The 21706-nt window shown below is 65.2% G+C and overlaps 2 protein-coding genes and 1 long non-coding RNA gene across 4 annotated transcripts in view; 2 read left to right on the plus strand and 1 right to left on the minus strand.

Annotated features, from left to right (window-relative positions):
- Positions 1-12345, plus strand: part of CACNA1S (calcium voltage-gated channel subunit alpha1 S) — a gene marked incomplete at its 5' end in the record, with an annotated part of 34426 nt that extends 22081 nt beyond the window's left edge. The window contains 19 exons of one of the 2 annotated variants that reach the window (XM_081114527.1): positions 812-970; positions 1454-1564; positions 2354-2437; positions 2681-2737; positions 3632-3760; positions 3901-3966; positions 4439-4530; positions 5041-5200; positions 5416-5543; positions 6740-6836; positions 7142-7244; positions 7583-7684; positions 8136-8260; positions 8991-9119; positions 9999-10249; positions 10911-10975; positions 11140-11237; positions 11617-11766; positions 11872-12345. In XM_081114527.1, the coding sequence (XP_080970653.1) occupies positions 812-970; positions 1454-1564; positions 2354-2437; positions 2681-2737; positions 3632-3760; positions 3901-3966; positions 4439-4530; positions 5041-5200; positions 5416-5543; positions 6740-6836; positions 7142-7244; positions 7583-7684; positions 8136-8260; positions 8991-9119; positions 9999-10249; positions 10911-10975; positions 11140-11237; positions 11617-11766; positions 11872-12123 (2358 nt within the window). In that variant the 3' untranslated portion in view covers positions 12124-12345. The remainder of the gene's footprint in view (positions 1-811; positions 971-1453; positions 1565-2353; positions 2438-2680; positions 2738-3631; positions 3761-3900; positions 3967-4438; positions 4531-5040; positions 5201-5415; positions 5544-6739; positions 6837-7141; positions 7245-7582; positions 7685-8135; positions 8261-8990; positions 9120-9998; positions 10250-10910; positions 10976-11139; positions 11238-11616; positions 11767-11871) is intronic. The other variant, XM_081114528.1, reaches the window with a different exon arrangement.
- LOC308535587 lies at positions 12177-17042 on the minus strand. The gene is made up of 4 exons (XR_013997281.1): positions 16893-17042; positions 15983-16146; positions 12743-13099; positions 12177-12313 (listed from the first exon to the last, which is right to left on the minus strand). It is a non-coding gene; the product is annotated as an uncharacterized lncRNA (long non-coding RNA).
- A 386-nt stretch (positions 17043-17428) lies between these two features.
- The window catches only part of KIF21B (kinesin family member 21B), a gene marked incomplete at its 5' end in the record, with an annotated part of 33345 nt that continues 29067 nt past the window's right edge, over positions 17429-21706 (plus strand). The window contains one exon of the mRNA XM_081114506.1: positions 17429-17469. Within this exon, the coding sequence (XP_080970632.1) occupies positions 17429-17469 (41 nt within the window). The remainder of the gene's footprint in view (positions 17470-21706) is intronic.

Genomic DNA, 21706 nt, shown 5'->3' on the forward strand with positions numbered 1-21706 from the left:
GTGCAGAGGCAGCCGACCCATGATGCTCTCTCATCATTGATGCTTCTCTCTCTCTCTCCCTCTCCCTTTCTCTCTGGAGAGTCCTGGGCTGGGGTGACCCAGATCCTCCCCTTGCAGCTTCCAGGCATCCACCCCATCTCCCCCCCATCGCCAATGGGAAGCCATACGAGCTGATGGGTGGGGGGTCTTCTCATAGGACCCTTGTGATGCCCAGAGGAAGGAAGCCCTTCAGAGCCCTGCTCTGGACAAGGGTCATGTTAACAAAGGCCCGTGATGACCAAGGGGGAGCCCACCAACCCCCGGACCTTTCCCCGAAAGCAGGGGCGGGGAGCGTCTGGCCCGCGGGCCGTATAAGGCCCGTGAAGTCATTTGGTCTGGCCCTTCCAAGGCGTTAGGGGTGAGGTCATTAAATGTTTGACCAAATAGATAGCAGGCCGATTTGTTTATAACATATATTTTTATTGATTTGAGAGATGAAGGGAGGGAGAGAGAGAGAGAGAGAGAGAGAGAGAGAGAGAGAGAGAGAGAGAGGGAAACATCAATGATGAGAGAGCGACTCATCAATCGGCTATAGCGGGCTCATGTTTGAGTGGATCGTTTTGTATGGCCCGCAAATGATGCCATAAACCTCCAAATGGCCCCTGGCAGGAAAAAAGGTTCTCCACCCCTGCCCTGCAGGGTCCAGCAGAGACCCCCAGCCACAGGCTCCGGATGTGCCAGAGGGGGTGTCCCCTCCCTCCCGCCGGTGGGTGTGGGCGCGGAGGGAGTGGGCGCTCCCGGCTGACAGCCCCTGTGTGTGTGTGTGTCTCAGCGCCAGTGTGTGCAGTACGCCCTGAAGGCCCGCCCCCTGAAGTGCTACATCCCCAAGAACCCGTACCAGTACCAGGTGTGGTACGTGGTCACCTCGTCCTACTTCGAGTACCTGATGTTCGCCCTCATCATGCTCAACACCATCTGCCTGGGCATGCAGGTGAGGCGCGGACGCAAGGCCTGAGGGGCCGGGGCCGGGCTGGGGACGGGGTGCGCTGGGGTCCGGACTGGTCCCCCATCAGCTCTTCCCAGTGCCCCTCGGGATAGAGGCGTGAACTGCCCAGTATTTATTAATATATTTTTATGGATTTCAGAGAGGAAGGGAAAGGGACAGAGAGAGGAACATCCATGATGAGAGAGAATCATGGATCGGCCGCCTCCTACATGCCCCTCTACTGGGGATCAGCCCACAACCCGGGCGTGTGCCCTGACCGGGAATCGAACCCTGACCTCCTGGTTCATTGGTTGATGCTCAACACCTGAGCCACGCCAGCCGGCCAGGCTGGCTCCCAGGATTTTGAGATTAAAGAGAGCAGTGGGCTGGGGGCCCGGGGAAGTGGGGGGGAGGCTCTGGGAATGCCAACTGCGGGATGGAGAAGCCAGACCCCCCCAGCCCTCTCCTGTGCCCCCCCACCCACCCCAGCACTACAACCAATCGGAGGAGATGAACCACATCTCCGACATCCTCAACGTGGCCTTCACCATCATCTTCACCCTGGAGATGATCCTGAAGCTCCTGGCGTTCAAGGCCAAGGTGAGCGCCGGCCCCAGTGCAGGCGAGCGGCTGAGGCCGGGGCGGGGCCTCCTCATACCCCCCGCCCCGCCCGCCGGCCTGTTCTACAGAAGGCCCTTCGCGGGCTCCCAAGCTACTCACCCCCGTGGCCATGTCCACCTTCAGACGTGGATGGGCAAGATAGTCAGGCTGCCCGCCCCCTGCCCCGAGCCTGGCTTCGAGGCTCAGCCCATGGCTGTGGGGTGGGGGGATCCCCTTGGCTCCCAAGTCCACCACCTCATGCCCAGCCCAGCCGCACCCTGGCAGGTCTGCACGGCCCAGCCACGGCCGGGCTTCGAGGGAGACGGATGAAAGAGCTCCCCATCCGGACCCGGACCCCAAACCCTGAGTTCCCAGCGCCCCCGACACTGACCACTTTATTATTTTAATTTTTTTAAGAAATTTTTTTTATTGATTTCTGAGAGGAAGGGAGAGAGGGAGGGAGAGAGAAACATCAATGATGAGAGATCGAGCCTACCACCCGGGCCTGTGCCCTGACTGGGAATCGAACCCCGACCTCCTGGTTCATAGGTCGACGCTCAGCCACTGAGCCACTCCGGCCGGGCCCACTGACCCCTTTATGTCTGGGGGAACCTAAGGACCAGAGGGAGAGGGCCTGGGAGTTGGGGGTGGGGGGTAGGAGCTCCAGGAGAGGGGAGCCCCCTGGGCCTGGCCCCAAGTCTGCAACCCCCCCCACCCCCTGCACTGGCCTCCCTCCGGAGCGCCTCTCCCCGTGCCTCCTCACCCCAATTCCCATCCCTGTCCCCCCAGGGCTACTTCGGGGACCCCTGGAACGTGTTTGACTTCCTGATCGTCATCGGCAGCATCATCGACGTGATCCTCAGCGAGATCGATGTGAGTGGGGGGCGAGGGGGTGAGGCGGGACCTGGGCCTGGTGTCTCCCCTCTTCTTCCTGCTCCCCGGCCCCCCCAGCCTGTGGCCTCCCTGTCCCCACGGCTCAGTCCTCGCGCCCACACCCCCCACTCCCACCCCCGACGGGCTGCCCCTTGGGTCTCATGCCTGGCCTCACTGTCTTTTTCTCTCTTGCCCTCCCACCGTGTCCCTCCTCCTCCCCCGACCCCTCGCTTCTCTCCACAGACCTTCCTGGCCTCCAGCGGGGGGCTGTACTGCCTGGGTGGCGGCTGCGGCACCGTGGTAATTCCCGGCTGCATGCGCCTGCCGCCTGCACGCTGAGGCCTGGCCGGGTGCATGGCGGGACCCGCACTCAGGACTCCCTCCCCCAGAGCAGTGTCCCCACCCCCAGGGCCCGGGTCAGGGTGGGGCAGGCTCTGTGGCAGAACATGCATGGGTCACGCGTGGATGTCATGGGGTTCCCAGCACCCTGGAAACCAGGCAGGGGGCTCTCCCCCTCCAGGGTCACCGGGCGTCCGAGGGGAGCACAGGGCAGAGGCCGCCTGGCTGGGGCGTGGCCAGGTCTCAGGGACAGAGCTGTGAGTGAGCCGTAGGGACGCTCTGCGCTGGGAGGACCTGGGGGTGGGGCGAGGGGGGAGCTGCTCAGGGGCAGCTTCAAGAGCAGGTGAGATGAGCCCTGGCCTGTGTGGCTCAGTGGCTAGAGCGCCGGCCTGCGGACCGAAGGGTCCCGGGTTCGATTCCTGTCAAGGGCACAGGCCCGGGTTGTCCTCGAACCCCAGGGCGGGGCGTGCAGGAGGCGGCCGGTCCGATTCTCTCTCATCATGGATGTCTCTCTCTCCCTCTCCCTTCCTCTCTGAAATCAATACAAATATTTTTTTTAAAAAAAGAGAGAGACAGAGAGAGATAAGGTGAGATGAGGCAGGAGACCCCAGAGGGCAGGCGGCCGGCCTGGTCACAGCCCCACCCAGGCCCAGGCCCGCGACGGGGTGGCCCAGGCCTGCTCAGCGCTCCCCCCACCTCCCTCCTCCCAGCTGAGAGCCCAGAGCCTCCCGGAGTCCAGGCAGGGCCAGCGCTGGGGCCACACGCCCCACTGGGGGCTCTCGTCGCCCCCACACACTGCCCCTCTGCCCCGACCCCTGACCCCTGACCCCGGCCTCTGGGGCTGCCGCCCCGCAGGACCCCGACGAGAGCGCCCGCATCTCCAGCGCCTTTTTCCGCCTGTTCCGGGTCATGAGGCTCATCAAGCTGCTGAGCCGGGCGGAGGGTGTGCGCACGCTGCTCTGGACCTTCATCAAGTCCTTCCAGGTGCGCCCGGCCCTCCCCGCGGGGACCCCCCGGGCCTCCGCCCGCCTGCCCGGTCCGGGGGGGCCTGGGGTCCCTGATGAGCTGGGGGAGCAGGTCCGGAGCCCGAGAGCCTCACGCACCCTCCTCCCCCCGCCCCCCAGGCCCTGCCCTACGTGGCCCTGCTCATCGTCATGCTGTTCTTCATCTACGCGGTCATCGGCATGCAGGTGAGGGCGCCGAGGGTCTTCCACGTCAGAGGCACCGGTGGGTCCTGGGGGGCTGGGCGCCCCCTCCTGCCGGCCCCTCCTGAGAGCCCGTGGTCCCCAGTGTTGCCGTGTGAGTGAATCAGGTGGAGGCAACCCCAGGGCCAGGCTGTGTCTGGGGCCCATTAGAGGCCTGGGCGGGCTCAGCCCACCTCCCATGAGAGCTGCCCCTTCTCTGCAGCGAGCCCCGACCCCCCGCCGGCCGCTGGTAGGGAAGCTTGTCCCCCCTCTCCCCACCCCTCACCCCCTTGCTTTGCTTGGGCTCAACCTAAAGAGGCTCACCCACCCTCGCTAGCGGGCCCATGTGCGCCCTTCAGGGCTGAGGCGGCCGGGAGGGAGGGGCCCGGAGGAGCTCAAGGGAGGTGGACCTGGGCCCGGCGGAGGCCGCGGCCTGCAGACCCTGCCCGGCCCCTCAGGCAGCCCCGTGTGCTTGCAGATGTTTGGGAAGATCGCCTTGGTGGACGGGACCCAAATCAACCGCAACAACAACTTCCAGACCTTCCCACAGGCCGTGCTGCTGCTCTTCAGGCACGAGGCCCCGCCCCGCGGACCCCAGGGCCTTTGCACGGGAGGCCGGGCTGGCCGTGCGGCCACACGGGGCCCTGTGCTCAGGCGGCTAGCGCTCTGCTGTCCCCATCACATCCGGGGCGTCTCCGTGTCCCCCGGGGCCCCATGTAGCCGGACGTAGCTGGGCCGGAGCGCATGCATCTGTTCCCCGAACCCCATCCCAGGAGCGGGAGACGGAGGCACGGTGAGGCCTCGATGACCTCTGACCCTGCCTCCGCTGGGTCTGGACAGGGCTCGCTCTTGCCGCCCCCTCCCAGCGACTTGCCTCATGGAGCGGTCTGGCCCCTCCATCCAGGAAACACCCCCTTTTTTTGTTTTTATCTGTTACCTCCTGCTCCTGCTGCCCCGATAGGTAGAGCAGGGGGACTGCGGTGCAGAGGGGAAGCCGAGGCCCAGCTCACACGACCTCCCGACTCGGGGGGCAGTCCCGGTCTGCTCACCCGCCCCCGCCCATGCGCCCCTCCCTTCCAGGTGCGCGACCGGCGAGGCCTGGCAGGAGGTCCTGCTGGCCAGCAGCTACGGGAAGCTGTGCGACCCCGCGTCCGAGTTCGCGCCCGGCGAGGAGTACTCGTGCGGCACCAACTTTGCCTACTACTACTTCATCAGCTTCTACATGCTCTGCGCCTTCCTGGTGAGCCCGCGGCGGGCACGGGGCCTCGGGGCGGGCGGGGGGCACGGGGGGCCTCGGGGGGTGCGGGGGGCACGGGGGCCTCGGGGCGGGCAGGCCAGCACTGGGCCGACCTCCCTGCCCGGCGCCCTCTCTCCCGGGTCGGCCTCAGGGGTGCGGGTGGCGGGAGGCCATCAGCTGCAGCCCCCTCCCAGCCCCCACCTGGTCCCCTCTGACAGATCATCAACCTCTTTGTGGCCGTCATCATGGACAACTTTGACTACCTCACGCGGGACTGGTCCATCCTGGGCCCGCACCACCTGGACGAGTTCAAGGCCATCTGGGCGGAGTACGACCCGGAGGCCACGTGAGTCCAGGCCGCAGACGCCGGGCCCTCCCTCGCCTGCGCGCCCGCCATCTCAGACCCCGTCCAGCGTCCGGTTTGCTAGGAAGGAGCCGGCTGCCTGTCCCTTCAGCATCCGAGGTCCCCGCTCAGAGAACGGGACTTCCCGGGGGTCGGAAGGGACCCCACAGTGCCCCCTCCTGGCTTTCTTGGGAAATGGCCACCCAGGGTCTGAGTGGACAGGGGTAGGAGCGGGGAGCTCAGTGCCGGACCAGGCTCTCAGAGCGTGGCCATCTGACCATCAGTTTTGTGTGTGTGTGTGTGTGTGTGTGTGTGTGTGTTTTAAATATATTTTATTGACTTTTTACAGAGAGGAAGGGAGAGGGATAGAGAGTTAGAAACATCCATGAGAGAGAAACATCGATCAGCTGCCCCCTGCACACCCCCCACTGGGGATGTGCCTGCAACCAAGGTACATGCCCTTGACTGGAATCGAACCCGGGACCCTTCCGTCCGCAGGCCGACGCTCTACCCACTGAGCCAAACCAGCCAGGGCCTGACCATCGGCTTTGATCAAAACGCAGAACCCGGCCCCACCCAGACAGACCAGGCCGGCTCTGCCTCGCCACAGTCCATGTTTGAGGGCTGTCTCCCAGGCGACAGGCACTGCGCTGGCCCCTGCGCGTATTATCTCATTTAACAGCGACCCAGGAGACGGGTCACACGTAGGTGAACTTCCACCCTCCCTGGACCCATAGCCTCTGCTTCTATTAATACAGCCCAAGAGCCCCAACCAGCTGGACCAAAGCCCAAGGAAGGCTCTGCCACGGGGAAAACAAGGTCCAGATTCGAGGCCTGGAGAGAGAGAGAATTCTGGCTTCTATGAGAGAGAGAGAGAGAGAGAGAGAGAGAGAGAGGAGCTGGTGGCCCGGCCCGTGTGGCTCAGTGGTTGAGCGTCGACCTATGCACCAGGTCAGGGTCTCAGACTCGATCCCCAGCAGGGGGCGTGCAGGAGGCAGCCGATGGATGATGATTCTCTCTCTGAAAACAAAATTAATAAAAACATATTTTAAAAAATCAAGAAGGGAGGCTGTTTCCCCATCCTAAGCCTGGCTGGGAAACAAGGCCGGGCTCGCCTGTCCCGCCCCTTCCCCCCGTGCCCATTCCCGGAGCCGCGAGGGGCTGTGGGCGGCCCCCAGGTGCACGGCGTGTCTCCGCAGGGGCCGCATCAAACACCTGGACGTGGTGACGCTCCTGCGGCGGATCCAGCCCCCGCTGGGCTTCGGGAAGTTCTGCCCCCACCGCGTGGCCTGTAAGGTAACCCCGGCGCCAGGGAGGGGCCCCGGGGACGGGCAGAGGCACAGGATCCCGGGGCGGGGAGCTGGGGAGCCACTTCAGAGCGGTCATCTCCCGGGTCCAACCCCCGCCCCCCCAGGACCTACAGTCTTCACAACGCCCCCAACTCATCCTTCTATCCTCCCCCCACCCCCGTGAAGGGCATCCTGCCCCCCCAAGCCCTCATGTCCCGGCCCCTCCTGGCCCCCAGACGGACCGGGTGAGGGTGGCCTGCCCGGTTTAGCCGGGTCCCCACCCCGCAGTGAACCCCCCCTCTCCCCGCACAGCGACTGGTGGGCATGAACATGCCCCTCAACAGCGACGGCACCGTCACCTTCAACGCCACCCTCTTCGCCCTGGTGCGCACGGCCCTCAAGATCAAGACGGAAGGTGAGCCCGGCCGGCGTGGCTCGTGGTTTAGCGTCGGCCTAGGAACCAGGAGGTCAGGGTTTGATTCCCGGTCAGGGCACAGGCCCGGGTGGCGGGCTTGATCCCCAGTGGGGGGCGTGCAGAAGGCGGCCGGTCCATGATTCTCTCTCATCATGGATGTTTCTCTCTCTCTCCCTCTCCCTTCCTCTCTGGAATCAATAAAAACATATTTTTTTTAAAAAAAGAGAGAATGAGAGGGAAGGTGAGAGGGTGGCAGAGCCCCAGGCGGCTGTGTCCAGCGGGGTTGGCTCGGCCCAGCTGGGTGGCTTTAGGGCCGTCCCTGCCTGCCCTCCGCCCAGGTAACTTCGAGCAGGCCAACGAGGAGCTGCGGGCCATCATCAAGAAGATCTGGAAGAGGACCAGCATGAAGCTCCTGGACCAGGTCATCCCTCCGATCGGAGGTGCGTGGGGCTCGGGGTCCAGGGGCAGCTGAGGAGGGGCTGCACCGAGTTCCCCACTCCGACACCTGCCCACGCAGAAGCGACCCCTCGCACGATGGCCCATGAGACAGGTCCTAGGTGCACTTCCACCTCCCTCGGTCCATACCCTCTACCTCTATTAATACGGCCCAGGAGCCCCCAACCAGCTCAAGCAAAGCCCAAGAAAGGGGTTCCAGGCCTGGAGAGAATTCTGAGAGAGAGAGAGAGAGAGAGAGAGAGAGAGAGAGAGAGAGAGAGAATTCACGCCTGGGGATGGCCCAGACCCTCCTGGCCCTAAATACCTTGGACGGACCCCATGGCGGCCTCAGGCCAGGTCAGAGACAGGAGGGGTGGCTCCTCTGCCCCTACCTGGGGCTCCTCCGCCCTCCAGCTCTCCCCGGCCTTCAGGACACCCCTTGTCGGCCCCGCGCAGATGACGAGGTGACGGTGGGCAAGTTCTACGCCACCTTCCTCATCCAGGAGCACTTCCGCAAGTTCATGAAGCGCCAGGAGGAGTATTACGGCTACCGGCCCAAGAAGGACGCCGTGCAGATCCAGGTGAGCCAGCGGCTCCGGGCCTGTGGCTGAGCCAGGCTCTGGGGCCCCGCGGCCTTGAGGGCCAGGGATGGAGGCACAGCGGGGGGGGGGGGGGACCGGGGTGGAGGCGGGACAGGAAGGCAGTTCTGGGGGTGAGGGGGTGGCCGTGATGGGTGACGTTCCAATCTGAAGAGAAGAACCAGGAGCCGGTCCATCTCAGGGTGACAGGGTTTGTCCGAAGGGGAGGTAGGAGGTGGATGAGAGCAATATTCTCATGGACCAGCTGCCTCCTGCACGCCCCCCACTGGGGACGGAGCCTGCAACCCGGGCCTGTGCCCTGACGGGGAATCGAACCCTGACCTCCTGGTTCCTAGGTCGACGCTCAACCACGGAGCCAGGCCGGCCAGGCTGTTTCCAGTCTTTGGTGTCCATTATAATGCACATAATTTATAAATTCAAAAAATACACATGCCCGTGGGTTGTGTGCCCATAAATATATTTCTACAGCAATTTTTTCTTAGTTTGAAACAATCTTACAATTTAGAAAGTTGCACACATATAATGCAAGAACCTTTTTTAAAAAAAAAAAATTTTTTTTAAATTTGATTTCCGAGAGGAAGGGCGAGGGAGAGAGGGTGGGGCCGGAGCCGAAGCCCCCGTTGCAAGGGTTAGAAACGAGGGAGGCCGTGGGGTGTCGTCGGGTCCCCCTCCTGGGCCGGAGGGGTCAGGGGGTCCCTTCTCCACCCCCCAGGCCGGACTGCGGACCATAGAGGAGGAGGCCGCGCCCGAGATCCGCCGGACCATCTCGGGCGACCTCACGGCCGAGGAGGAGCTGGAGCGGGCCATGGTGGAGGCCGCCATGGAGGAGGGGATATTCCGGGTGAGCGTGGGGGGGTGGGGGAGCCACCTATCACGGACGGGAGACCCCACAGGGGGGGGGCGTGGAAGCCGGAGACGCCCACCCCCCACAGCTCTGAGGGCTCAGAATCCATGAACCAACTTCCTCGAGGGAACAAATATACCAAAACGCTTCCTTCCCCACCTGCCCGCCCTTTCCTCCCGCCCCAGCCCCAGTCAGCCCTCCTCTCTCGAGCCCTCCGTGGTCAGATGCCCACCTGCCCTGGTTACCTGTGCTCGAGCCTCAGCTCTGTCTAGTGTCCCACGGCCCCTTAAAGACCGCCTGGCAAAACCTCCCTGGGTTCTTTTTTATTGATTTCAGAGAGGAAGGGAGAGGGGGAGAGAGAGAGAAACATCAATGATGAGAGAGAATCATGGATCGGCTGCCTCCTGCGCGCCCCACACCGGGGATCGAGCCTGCAACCCGGGCCTGTGCCCTTGACCAGAATTGAACCCAGGACCCTTCAGTCCGCAGGCCGATGCTCTATCCACTGAGCCAAACCAGCGAGAGCATTGGGTTCTTTTTTTATTATTATTGATTTCAGAGAGGAAGGGAGAGGGAGAGAGCAATATCAATGATGAGAGAGCATCATAGATCAGCTGCCTCCTGCACGCCACCTACTGGGGATCAAACCCACAACCCAGGCCTGTGCCCTGACCGGGAATCGAACCGTGACCTCCTGGGTCATAGGTTGATGCTCAACCACTGAGCCACGTGGGCCGGGCCCTTCTTGGGGGTCTCCATGAGGAGATGGTGACGCAGGAGGGCACCTGCGATGTCCAATATCCCTCAGCAAGTCAGCTCCCCGCTCAGCCCTCGCCCGGCCCGCGCTCAGTCCTCCCTCCCTCCTCCCGCCCCTAGAGGACTGGAGGCCTGTTCGGCCAAGTGGACAACTTCCTGGACCGGCCCAGCTCCCTGGCGCCCGTGCTGGCCAACCAGAGGCCCCTGCAGTTCTCCGACATCGAGATGGAGGAGCTGGAGTCGCCCGTCTTCTTGGAAGACTTCCCCCAGGACCCCAGCACCCACCCGCTGGCCCGCGCCAACACCAACAACGCCAACGCCAACGTTGCCACGGGCACCAGCCACCATAGCAACCGCCAGGCGTTTTCCAGGTAGAGGCAGCCCTGGGTGTCGGGGTCCTGGGGGGGTAGGTCTGGGGAGGCCTGGTGAGTGGGCCCCAGGCTGGTTTGGGAGGGGTCGCCCCAAAGTATGTGGGGTGCTCTTGGCTCGCCTTTGTGCCCCTGTGAGTCCCTCAGGCGCCTGAACGCGAGAGGCAGGCCTGGGCGCAGGGGCAGCTCCTGTGGGCGTGGCCACCAATGCTGAGTGGTGCTGGGTGCTCAGGGAAGAGCTAGGGATCATCTGGGGGGGCTGTCAGAATCGGGGACCCTCCGGGGGGCTGTGTCTGGCCCCCACGGCAGGCTCTGGGGTGGGACACGGTCACTCCTGGTTCTGAAAGCTGCCAGGTGAGCCAGGTGCCACCCTGGCTGAGAACCTGTGGCCTGGAGGCTGGGGGACAGGTGTGGGCAGGGGGCAGGGGCGTGTCTGCCGGGAGAACCCCGTGAGCAGGGGCGCGAGGCCGGGATGGGTCTGGCCTGGTGTGGGAGAGCCGGGAGCGCCAGCCACGAGTCCAGGCTGCAGCCACGGATGACGCTGATGCTGATGAGCTGTTGGGGCTGGACCCTGAGGGGGAGCCCCTGTGGCCCACAGAGGGGCAGGGTGGCGGGAGACGGGGCGCCCTCCCTGCTGCACCGCCTTCCTTCCCTTCCATCCCAGGGTCCGCTGTGAACGGGAGTGCCCTGGGGAGACCGAGACGCCCGCTGCCAGAGGAGGGGTCCAGGGTGAGTCTCTCTGGGCAGCCAGAGGCTGAGCCTTCTGGGGGGGAAAGGGGGTGCAGTGCGGAGTTGGCCCCCAGCTCGGTCCACCCTCTGGATGCTGCTCCACCCGAGGGTCTCAGAGAGGCTCAGGGCGGCCACGAGTCCTGGCCTCGCCCATCTGCCCACAGGACCCTGCAGCCAGTCCCGCGTGGGGCAGCCAAGGCGGGAAGGACAGCTGCCCCCGAGAGTGGTGCCCCGAGACCAGGCGCCTCCAGCCCACAGCCAGGTAGGGGCAGAGCCTGGGAGGAACTGGGTGCAGAGGGAGGGAGCGTGGCAGGGGCTGCCCGTCAATGACAGAGGGGACCCCCTTTATTTTCTTTTTAAAACATACTTTTTATTGATTTCAGAGAGGAAGGGAGAGGGAGAGAGAAACATCAATGATGAGAGAGAATCATGGATCGGCTGCCTCCTGCACGCCCCCCACTGGGGATGGAGCCCACAACCCGGGAATGTGCCCTGACCGGGAATCGAACCCTGACCTCCTGGTTCATAGGTCGAGGCTCAATGACTGAGCCACGCCTGCCGGCGGGACCACCCCTTTCTGTGGGTCTGGGCTAAGGTCCCCTCGGAAGAGCTGGGGTTCACTGGGTCCCCCTGGACTCCAGCGTCCTCTTGGGGTCTGTTTTGTGCCTTTGGAACAGCGCCTCAGGGCGGAGGCCCTGATGCCTGAGGCCGAGGAAGCCGCCCCCGGAAGCCGGACCCCCGAGAGCCCGTCCAGGGGCCTGGCTCCGGCCACGGCCCTGCTGATCCAGCAGGTGAGGCTGGGCTACATGCGGGGGGGAGGAGGGCCCTGGGGTGGGGGTGGCCGGACCCCGGGGCAGCCCCCCAGCGAGACCCACCACCTCCCCTCCTCCCTGAAGGCTCTGCTTCGAGGCGGCCTGGACAGCTTGGCGGCGGACGCCGGCTTCGTGTCGGCGACGGGCCAGGCCCTGGCGGAGGCCTGCCAGATGGAGCCGGAGCAGGTGGAGGTGGCGGCCACCGAGCTACTGAGAAGACGAGAGTCCCCCAAGGTCACGGCCGGCGCCCTGGGACCCCCGAGCCTGCGGTCCTCCGTGGGCAGCCTCGACCAGCGTCAGGGCTCCCAGGAGACCCTCATTCCCCCCGGGCCCTGAAACCCTCGGCCTCCGCCTGGGCTGGGGCCTCCGCGCCAGGGGGTGGGTGAGGGGGGGTGCAGGAGGGACATTGTCAGCCATCGGGGCAGCCGCCCATCTCACAGCGAAGTTGGAGGAGGCCGCAGGCCCCTCTCCTCGCCAGCAGGGGGCGCAGTTCCAGGTCGGTCCCAGCATCATTGCCCCGTCCTGTCTGGACATTAAAGTCTCAGGCCTGAGACCGGGCACCTGGCCTCTGCTTGTCTCCTGTTCCCGGCCTTCCCTCCCCCGCCCCCGTCCCTTCCCCAGGAGCCCGGCCGTGGCTGGGGGCCAGGCCCAGGGAGGCCAGAGGGGCCATCTGGACGGTCGTGCTGAGGGGAGAGCCCGGCGGCCCGAGGGCAGGTGCCAGCCCAGCCCCCCTCCTTGGCCGCCGTGACCAGGTCTCACTGGACGGAGGCCGCTGCCAGCTCTGGCCTCAGCGGCCAGCTGTGCCTGTTCATGGCCGTGGGCGTCCAAGGTCCCAGCGCCAGGCCCCTCTGGCCACAGGGGGCCCAGTGCCCCCTGCGCCCCAGCCACAGGCCTCGCCCCGGGCCCCCCTCCTCCCTACAGAGCGCTTGCCTGCATGACCCCCTTTCGTGCTCACCTGGGGTCTCCCTTCGGCCCCACGGTAGCCCCACGGCGAGAGGAGCACGTGGTTATCTTCGCGTGGAGGCCGGGGACTTGACACGCGGAGTCCCTCCCGTGGCCGCCCAGGTCTCGGGGCCAGGCAGGGGCGGGGCTGGAACTCGACCCGGCATCTGGCGTCTCCGTGACTCGGGGCGCCACCCGGTGGCTTCGGGGCTGTCTCTGGTCCTTTTGCGCCGACTGGACTTTGACCTGAACCGTGAGCTCCCCTGTGGCTCCGCGTCAGAGGCTGACCTTTGGTCCTGGCGTGTGGGGGCCGTGGAGACGCCCCGGTCTGGACAGGTCTCTCCACCTCCCTGGGCCTCAGTTCCTCCACCTGAAGGTGAAGGGGTGGCACTAGGTGGTCGTGGGGGGGCTCTTCCCCACTCGAGGGTCCGTGAGAGTGAGGGTCACCCACACCCGCTCCTGCCTTTGGCCCCCGAACTGTAATAGAAGCTACTGGAGCCCTGGCCGGTGTGGCTCAGTGGGTAGAGCGTCGGCCTGCAGACCGAAGGGTCCCGGGTTCGATTCCGGCCAAGGGCACGGACCTCGGTTGCAGGCGCGTGCAGGAGGCAACCCATCGATGTGTCTCTCTCACAACGATGTTTCTCTCTGTCTCTCCCTCTCTCTTCTGCTCTCCCTAAAAATCAATAGAAAAATATCCCTGAGTGAGGATTTAAAAAAAAATAGAGAAGCTGTTACTGGGGAGAGGATTGGATATAGAGCTTGTGTCTGAGGGGATCTGGGTCGTCATTAAACCCCCAGTAACACTTGAAACCAAAAATAGTTGGTTTTTGGGGTGTTGGTGATCCACAGCGGCTCTCTCTCTCTCTCTCTCTCTCTCTCTCTCTCTCGCTATTTATAACCAAGTCTGGTTTCCTCTACGGCTAAGTTTGTCTCCTTCGCAACAGAGGAAGTCAGGCCCAGCCCGCGTCCGAGCTAAGACCTCAGAGTCTGCACCCCGATAACAGACCCTCTCGGGGGGCTGGGGCCCTGCGGACAGGGGGCGTCTGGGCTCCGCCTCCGGGTGGGCACTGGAGGGTGTGGCCAGCCCGCTGCCCGCAGGGTCTCCCACGGAACCGAGTACAGCTGCTGGGGTGGGGCTGGCGGCCCCGAACTCTGGACTTGCCACCCGGGATGTTAGGTCAAAGCTCAGACGGCTCCTGCAGGTGCCAACGCCTACTTCTAGCCCTAGAGGGGCCCTGGTTGGTGTTGCCCAGTGGTTAGAGTGTCGGCCTGCACACCAGAGGGTCTTGGGTTCGATTCCTGTCAAGGGCTCCTGCCTGGATTGCTGGTCTGATCCCTGCCCCCGGTCAGGGTCAGGGTTAGGGTCAGGGGCGGGGGGAGGGGGGGCATGTGCGGGAGGCAACCAATCGATGTGTCTCTGATACATCGATGCTCCTCTCCTCTCCCTCCTTCCCTCTCTCTCTCGACCCCCTCTCTTCCTCTCTCTCTACAAATCCATGGGAAAAAAGTCCTCACTCCCTGGGTGAGGGTTAAAAAAAAAGAGAGATGAAACGGAAGTGGACTCAAGGCCAGGTCACCACCCCCCGCCCCCCCAGATCCTGCTAGGGCCTGAGGGCAGCTCTCGGGGCTTTGATTTGTCGCTGTGGGTCTGCGCCTGAGAGATCTGGGCCAGATGGCGGCCCCCGGTCCTGCTGAGTATTTTAACTGCCGTAGCGTGGGAGCTTCCTGCCTGGAGAGCACCCCCCACCCCACTCCCCCCCTCCCCCGGGTCCCTGGCAGGAGACATGATGGAGGCCCAGGATGCCTGGGGGTAGGGCCGCAGCTCAGGGCATGAGTGGAGCCCAAACTCCAGTCCATGAGGGGCTCAGGGCCAAGCACAGGGCAGTGTGTAGTGTGTGTGTATGTGTGTGTGTGTATGTGTGTGTGTGAGAGTGTGTGGGTGTGAGTGTGTGTGTGTGTGTGAGTGTGAGAGTGTGTGTCTGTCTGTCTGTTGGGCCCAAGGACAGGGTTGGGGTGGGTGGGAAATGCACACAGGCGTCTGATCTGAAGGAACTTCGGGGTTTGGGAAGGAGGGAGCAGGAAGGCAGCTGGGAGGGGGGTGGGGTGGGAACGGCCCAGCGAGGAGGCCCTGGCTGCGCTGAAGCTGGACAGAGGCGGAGGGGACTGTCCCAGGCTGCCTCTGACCTGCCTGAGCCTCCCCAAGCTGCTGCTTGAACCTCTCCCTGCCTCTCGGGCTGCATCTGACCGCTGCCCGCTGACCACTGCCCAGTGACCGCCTCGCCTCCGGGCAGCAGTGCCCGGGAGTCGGGGTCTGGACCTCTGGCTGCCCTGCCGCTCCCTGGAAGCCCAGAGGCACGCTGCGGGGCTGGTGTGGCTGACCCGAGGCCCCCGCCTCCAGGAGGCCCTCCAGGAGTTTCCAGCTGCTGAGCCTCCCGGTTCAGGTTTGCCTGACACCCTGTGGCCCGGAGGGTGGGTGAGGCAGCGGCTCTGGTGCCACTTCCTGGCAGTGAGGCTGTGAGTCAGAGGGTCACCTACTCTCGGAAGACGGGGGGACTTCCTGGAGGCAGGAAGCCCGAGTTGGGCCCCAGAGATTGCACAGTCTGACTGGGCGGGCGGGAGGCTTTGCAAAATGCAGCCTCGCCATTGCCATGGCCATTTGGAGGGCTGCCCTGCAGCAAAGGCCAGGGCCAGCCTGGCTCCCGCCGCCCGGGCAGCTGCTGGGAAGTGATCTGGGGAATCTGGACCCAGGCACACGAGTTCGAATCCTGCGTCTGCTGCTTCTATGCTGGGTGAGACCCGTTTCCCCTCTGCAAACCGCACAGGAGTGATAACGCCTGCCTTCCAAGGTTGTGAGAATGAAAGGAGAACATGCAGCCTGGCTGGTGTGGCTCAGGGGTTGACCAGCGACCTAGGCACCGGGAGGTCAGGGTTCAATTCCCGGTCGGGGCACAGGCCTGGGTTGCGGGCTCCGTCCCCAGTGGGGGGGCGTGCAGGAGGCAGCCGATCAAGGATTCTCTCTCATCATGGATGTTTCTCTCTCTCGCTCTCCCTCTCCTTTCTTCTCTGAAATCAATAAAAATACATTTTTTAATGAAAGAACATGCATATAATAAAGTACCTTGTTCACGTCCATGGCCCATAAGCGTGGTTTCCCCCGCCCCCACCCCCCACCCCCCCACCCCCGGTGGTGGATGGACGGGGAGAGAATGCCCAGAACGTGACCCAGGCCGCCTGCTCTGGGCGGAGGACCTACCAGCCCTGCAGCTCCCTCTAGATCCGCAGGGAGTGGAAGGTGCAGGTCCCACGGGGCCTCCCTCCCCGCCTCCACCTGCAGGTGCCCATCCTGCTCTCCATCAGGAAGGAGGCGGGGGTGTTTATAAGGGATCTGGGCTCCCGGATGGAGCAGGGACCTGTGGGCTGGGTGGGGAGAAGGGGAGAGAGGCTGGCACCCCGGGTACACCCTCAGACCCCGCCCCACACCCTGTCCCAGTTGCTCACGTGGTTTCATCATCCCCGGGTGATGCAAGAGGCTCGGGGCCAGGCTCCCCATCCTCCCCACCCCCACCCCAGAGAGCTCCCTCCACATCTGGGTCCTGGGCTTGGGCCCCTGCCCAGGAAGGGCGCTGGTGGACACGAGGGTGGGCAGGCAGCTGGCGAGGGGGCCTGTGAATGGCCCCAATGTTGGGCATCGGAGGCGGAGAGAAGGGGCCTGGGCTCAGCGGGAGGGGAGGCAGACGGACAGACGGACAGACTTCTCCGCCATCATCTCCCCGCGTTTAAAGGCCCAGGGCACCCTTGTCCTTTATGCCCTTATCCCCCACCCACCTCGCCCCCCAGCCCCTCCCCAGGTGCCCAGTTGAGTGGCCCCTTTGTCCCTTCCTGTCCCCGGGGCACCTGGGGCCTCCCACACGGGCCCTCTGCCTCCCGAGACCACAAGGAGCAGAGTGTGAGCCTGTGGCCGCAAAGGTCACCTTGGGAGGGCAAGGCCCGGGCCAGGGACTCGCGGAAAGACGAGCTGGATGGAGCCGCAGGCTGGAGGGGCAGGGACCGGAAACACCGGCCTGGACCCCCTCCCTCCAGGCCCGCAGGTTCGCTGGGACAGAGGGGGGGCCCCCCACCCCCAGCTGCTCATCTCTGCGGTGCCGGGAGACCTGGGTTCTTACCCGCGTGCAGCCACTAACTCGCTGTGACCCTGGGTAGTTCCCTCTCTGCGTCCCAGCTTCCTCATTTAGAAAACGGGGTTCCCCCCCAAGCCGGGGTTCCCCTCCAAGCCGGGGGTCCCGCGCGGCCCACGGGTCGCCACGCGTGGCCCCTCCCCCGGGGCCCCCACTCCAGCCGGCGCCCCCCTCCCCATACCTAGCGCACGGCTCGGAGGCGCGCCAAGAGGTCGTTTTAAAGGCTCCAGCCCCGCCCCCTGCTGCCGGATCCGGCCTTCGATTGGCGGGCGGGGCCGAGGGCGGGGCCGAGGGCGGGGCGGGGGCCTCGGCTCGGGGCGGGGCCTGGGCCGGGCCGGCCCCCGCCCCCTTTGTCCGCGCGGTGGTGCGCGCTGGTGGCGGCGAGGTGGGCGGTGCGCGCGGGCGGGAGGTGTGCGCGCGGGTCCCCGGCCGTCCCCGCTGCGGCGCCGCGCCTCCCGCCTCCCGCCGCCTGGGGCCCCGGCCCCCCCGGACCCGGGTCCCCGATCCCCGCCCCGACCTCGGCCATGGCCGGCCAGGGGGACTGCTGCGTCAAGGTGGCCGTCAGGTAGGGGCCGGCGGGCGGGGAGCGCGCGAGGGGCTCGGGCTTTGTGTCGCGTGGGCGCGGGGCCGCTGGGTCCCGGAGCCCGCACCCCGCACCCCCCGCCCCGGAGGAGGCGCCGCGTGGGCCCCGCGGGCACCCCGAGCGCGGGCTGCGGGAAGGCGGCTTTGTTTGGGTGGTCATGCCGGGCCCCCTCTGGGGAGCCCTTAATGATCCGAAAATCGAATAAACAAGGAAATCCGGTATTTCACACCCAAGCCCTGGCCCAGGCGGGGCGTCTGCGTGTTTCCTCTTCGCCTCCCCACGGGGCTGCTGTCTCGCAGCGGGATGTCGGGGGGACATTTCCCCTCGTCCCCCCTCCCCCCTCGCCCCGACGGGCTGGGTCTCTCGCTCTGGGTCAGTCCGGGCCGGCAGCTCCCCGCCCGGGAGCCTGCAGACAAAGATTGGTGCCTGCTCCGTGGGGAGGCGAGGACCCCGCTGTCCCTGCCCCGGCGGAGAGGGCAACCGGGGACAGAGGAAGGGATGTACCTGGGGCTCCGCCTCAGGGGCCGCCGAGCGCATCTGGGACCTGAAGGGATGGCCTGACCTTTGAGGTTGGGGAGCGGACAGGCTGGGGGGGCGGGGAAGGCTGCAAAGTTGAGCCCCAGGTGCCCTTTGTTGGGGGGAAGACCCCCCTAGACCACACGCCCTCTCGCTGTCCTCGTGCTGGGTTTGTCCCTTGGAGGGGGGGTCCCCATGAGGCAGGGGCGGTGGAGAGGAATGCCCAGCCCTGGGTGGTGGGTGGGGGTCTGGGGTCCAGGTCTCTGAGCCAGGTGGTAAGTGACCCATATTCCAGGAGCCCGGGAAAGGGGGGGTCACCTAGACGGTGGTAAAGCGCCCCCCCTCCTGCCCCAGGACACAAGTCCCCAGCCACCTGGCCAGGCCCCTGCGGCCCAGAGAGAGGGGGGTCAGGGGGGCTACCGCTGGGCTCTGGGGTCGAGGCTGGGAGACCGAGGTGCCCACCCACCCCCACCGCCACGTGCCAGGCTGCACCACTGGGGTGTCGCTGGGGCACAGCTCTGCCCGCCCAGCAGACAAAGGGGAGCCCGCAGGTGCCTGGTGGGCTGGCGGGCGGGGCCAGGCTGCTGCAGGGCTGACTTTGCAGCAGGAAACGGTGGAGGTCGAGGGAGGGAGGGAGGGAGGGAGGGAAGACGGACAGACGGGGGTCGGGGTGGGGGTGGGGTAGGAGCGAGAAGTGTAAGTCTGGCATCGCTAGCAGACCGGGGGAGTCCGTGTGCCCAGAAAAGGCCCCACCCACCACCAGGAACCAGGCTTGGGGGTGGGGGGACTTTGCTTTCGACTCCATCTTGCAGGAGAGCGCCAGCCAAAGCCCCCTCCCTGTGCCAGAGGGTGCCCCGGGGTGCGGCCAGGGGTGGCGGACTGAGGGAGAGAGAGCTGGGGTTCCCTTCCCCCCCAACAGAGGTCCCTGGGATGCTTGCCACAGAGAGGGGACTGGGCCCGCCCACTGCAACCCATTCTTCGCGGGGACTGGCCTCATCTCTGCTGCCCACTCAGCTCGTCCAGGGAGACGGCGGTGCCCACTCCTCACCTGAGCTGCTGATTGGGTGACGGGTGGGGGGACTCGAGAATCAGACAAGCCCCGGTTTCAGGGCTCCTGGAAGGTGAGGGCCCGCCCGGGTCGCCCTCCCACCTCAGCGGGAGTGCCCGCCTGGCACACGGCCTGGCACACGGCCTGGCACACGGCAGACCTCAATGGGCAGCGGGCCGTGGAAGGCACACATGCCGGACACAGCTGAGGATGGGCCCGGCTGTCAGGGAGAGTTCCTCGGTTCCCGGGTCCCCCGCCAACCCCACCCCCACCCCCAGGAACCTCTTGCCCCCCTAAAGCACCGCATGGGGGGCTGGAATAGACTGGGGACGACCGAGGTTTGGGGGTCACCGAGGCTTGCCCATCACCGGTGCCATGCTCTCGGACTTTCTACAAGTCCCTTCTTTTTTGTTTTTTAATATATTTTTTTACTGATTTCAGAGAGAGAGAGAGAGAGAAACATCCATGATGAGAGAGAATCTTGGACCGGCTGCCTCCTGCACGCCCCACACTGGGGACGGAGCCCGCAACCTGTACCTGTGCCCCGACCGGGAATCGAACCGTGACCTCCTGGTTCACAGGTCGACACTGGACCGCGGAGCCGCGCCGGCCAGGCTGGAGTCCCCTCTTGCCTGTAACTGGGCTGCTTTCTGACGCCCTGTGAGCATCACTTGCCCTGAGCCCAGCGTCCAGCGAGCCCAGGTCCAGCTCATGGGGCCCGGAGGCCAGGGCCGGGGGTTGCGGGGCAGCTTTTAGCCCAGCTGCGAAGTGCCAGGCCCAGAGCTCCAGGGACCAGGGCCAGAGCCGCTGTCCTGTCCGCCGGTCCCTGCAGAGGAGGCCTGGGCTGGGGCAGAGCCTGAGGGGCACTTTCAGGACCTGGGCTGTGGGGAAGGGGGTAGGAAGGTCTAGGTGTGAGACCCCCCCTAAAGCCCCCCCCCAGGCCTCCTGGATCCTGGCCCCTCAGCCTCTGCACCCTGGGCACATCTGCCTGCCCTCCCTCCCTCCACTAATCCCCTGCAGGATAAGGACCTAGAGCCGGCCTCCCCTGGGGGAGGGGGCTGCCTCAGGGCGGGAGAGAGTGTGTGTGTTGGGGGGGCAGCTGCTAGGAAATGCAAGCTTGCAGAGTTCAAATTGGGGAAGGAAGCCAACCACATGGCATGTTTATTTAAGACCCTTCCTCCCCCCACCCCTCCCGGCTCTGGGCCCCCACCACGGGCGCCCTCAGTGCGGCCTGACCCCCTCCCCTTATCTCTGCTCCATTTCCTTAAGCTTCCTTCCTTCAGGCTGCTGGGAGGGGGGGCCTCGGCCAGCCCCTCGGCATTAGGTGGACACTCCAGGGTGGAACAGGGACTGGGAAGAGGACGGGGGGGATGGGGGGGCTGCCGTATTTCCCTAGTTCCCGCTACTCTGACATCGTCCGTGTCCGTCTGAATTTTGGATCGAGAGAATTGGTGACTGCTCTGGCCCATGTGGCTCAGTGGATAGACTGTCAGCCTGGGGACTGCAGGGTCCCGGGTTCGATTCCGGTCAAGGGCGCATGCCTAGGGCTGCCGGCTCGACCCCCAGTAGCGGGCGTGCAGGAGGCAGCCGATGGATGATTCTCTCATTGATGTTTCTCTCTCTCCCTCTCCCTTCCTCTCTGAAATCAATAAGAATATTTTTTTAAAAAGAGAAAGAATCGGTGACGGGACGGAGAGACGGAGGAGACAGAAACAAGCGTGTAAGGGCCATGTGGTGCCACCCGGGCCCCGGGCAGGCGGCCCCCCAGACCTGAGCCCTTGGGGAGGCCTCCCGCTGCAGGCGCAGGGCTTATGTCATCGCAAGGAAGTGGCCTGTAGGAACCACAGCCCCGGAAGCCGCTCCCCTCCCCCGCCCGGCAGCCGGCCTGATTGGATGGAGGCTTTTCAAAACCTCCACCGGAGAGGTGGGGTGGGGAGGTGGGGTGGGGCCGGGCCCAGGAAGTGTCCGGGCGACACACTCACTCTATCTCGGGGCGCAGGGCGGGGCGGGGCCCCGGTGCCTGTTCTGTCCGTATCTGGGCCTCAGTTTCACCCTCCGCAGAATGGGGACAGCGGGTCGGCTCCTCAGCAGTGGGTGGGCATAAAGTGTTTGGAAATAAGCCCTGCCCGGCCGGCCGGCCTGGCTCCGTGGTTGAGCACCGACCAACCTACGAACCAGGAGGTCGCGGTGCGATCCCCAGTGGGGGGCGTGCAGGAGGCAGCCCATCCTCGATTCTCTCTCATCATTGATGTGTGTGTCTCTCTCTGAAACCAATAAAAATATATTAAAAATAAGATAAAAAACAAATCCCGCTTCCCTCTCGTGCTGAGGGAGCGTCCATTCCCCTGGACGTGCGGTCTCTGTCCTGTTCCCGAGACGGTGGCCTGGGCCCGGGGCCCATGTGGGGGGCGAGGCTCCCATCCCCGCGGCCGGCGCTCAGCCCTGCCTGTTGCTCCGCATTCCTCCACAGGGACCGTCCCCAGGGCCCCTGCCCTGAGCCCCCCCCCCCAGCCCCCCACGTGCTGATGCTGTCACACGCCAGCTCTGGGCGCCGCGGCTCCGTCTCCCGGGAGGTCATGGGAAACCCCGCCAGATGCCCTGAGACCGGCGGCAGCTGAACGGGCCCCTGAGCTGGGCTTGTGCTTCCCAGGCTCT

The sequence above is a fragment of the Myotis nattereri genome (assembly GCF_964212035.1).
Source record: "Myotis nattereri genome assembly, chromosome: 20".
Taxonomy (NCBI): domain Eukaryota; kingdom Metazoa; phylum Chordata; class Mammalia; order Chiroptera; family Vespertilionidae; genus Myotis; species Myotis nattereri.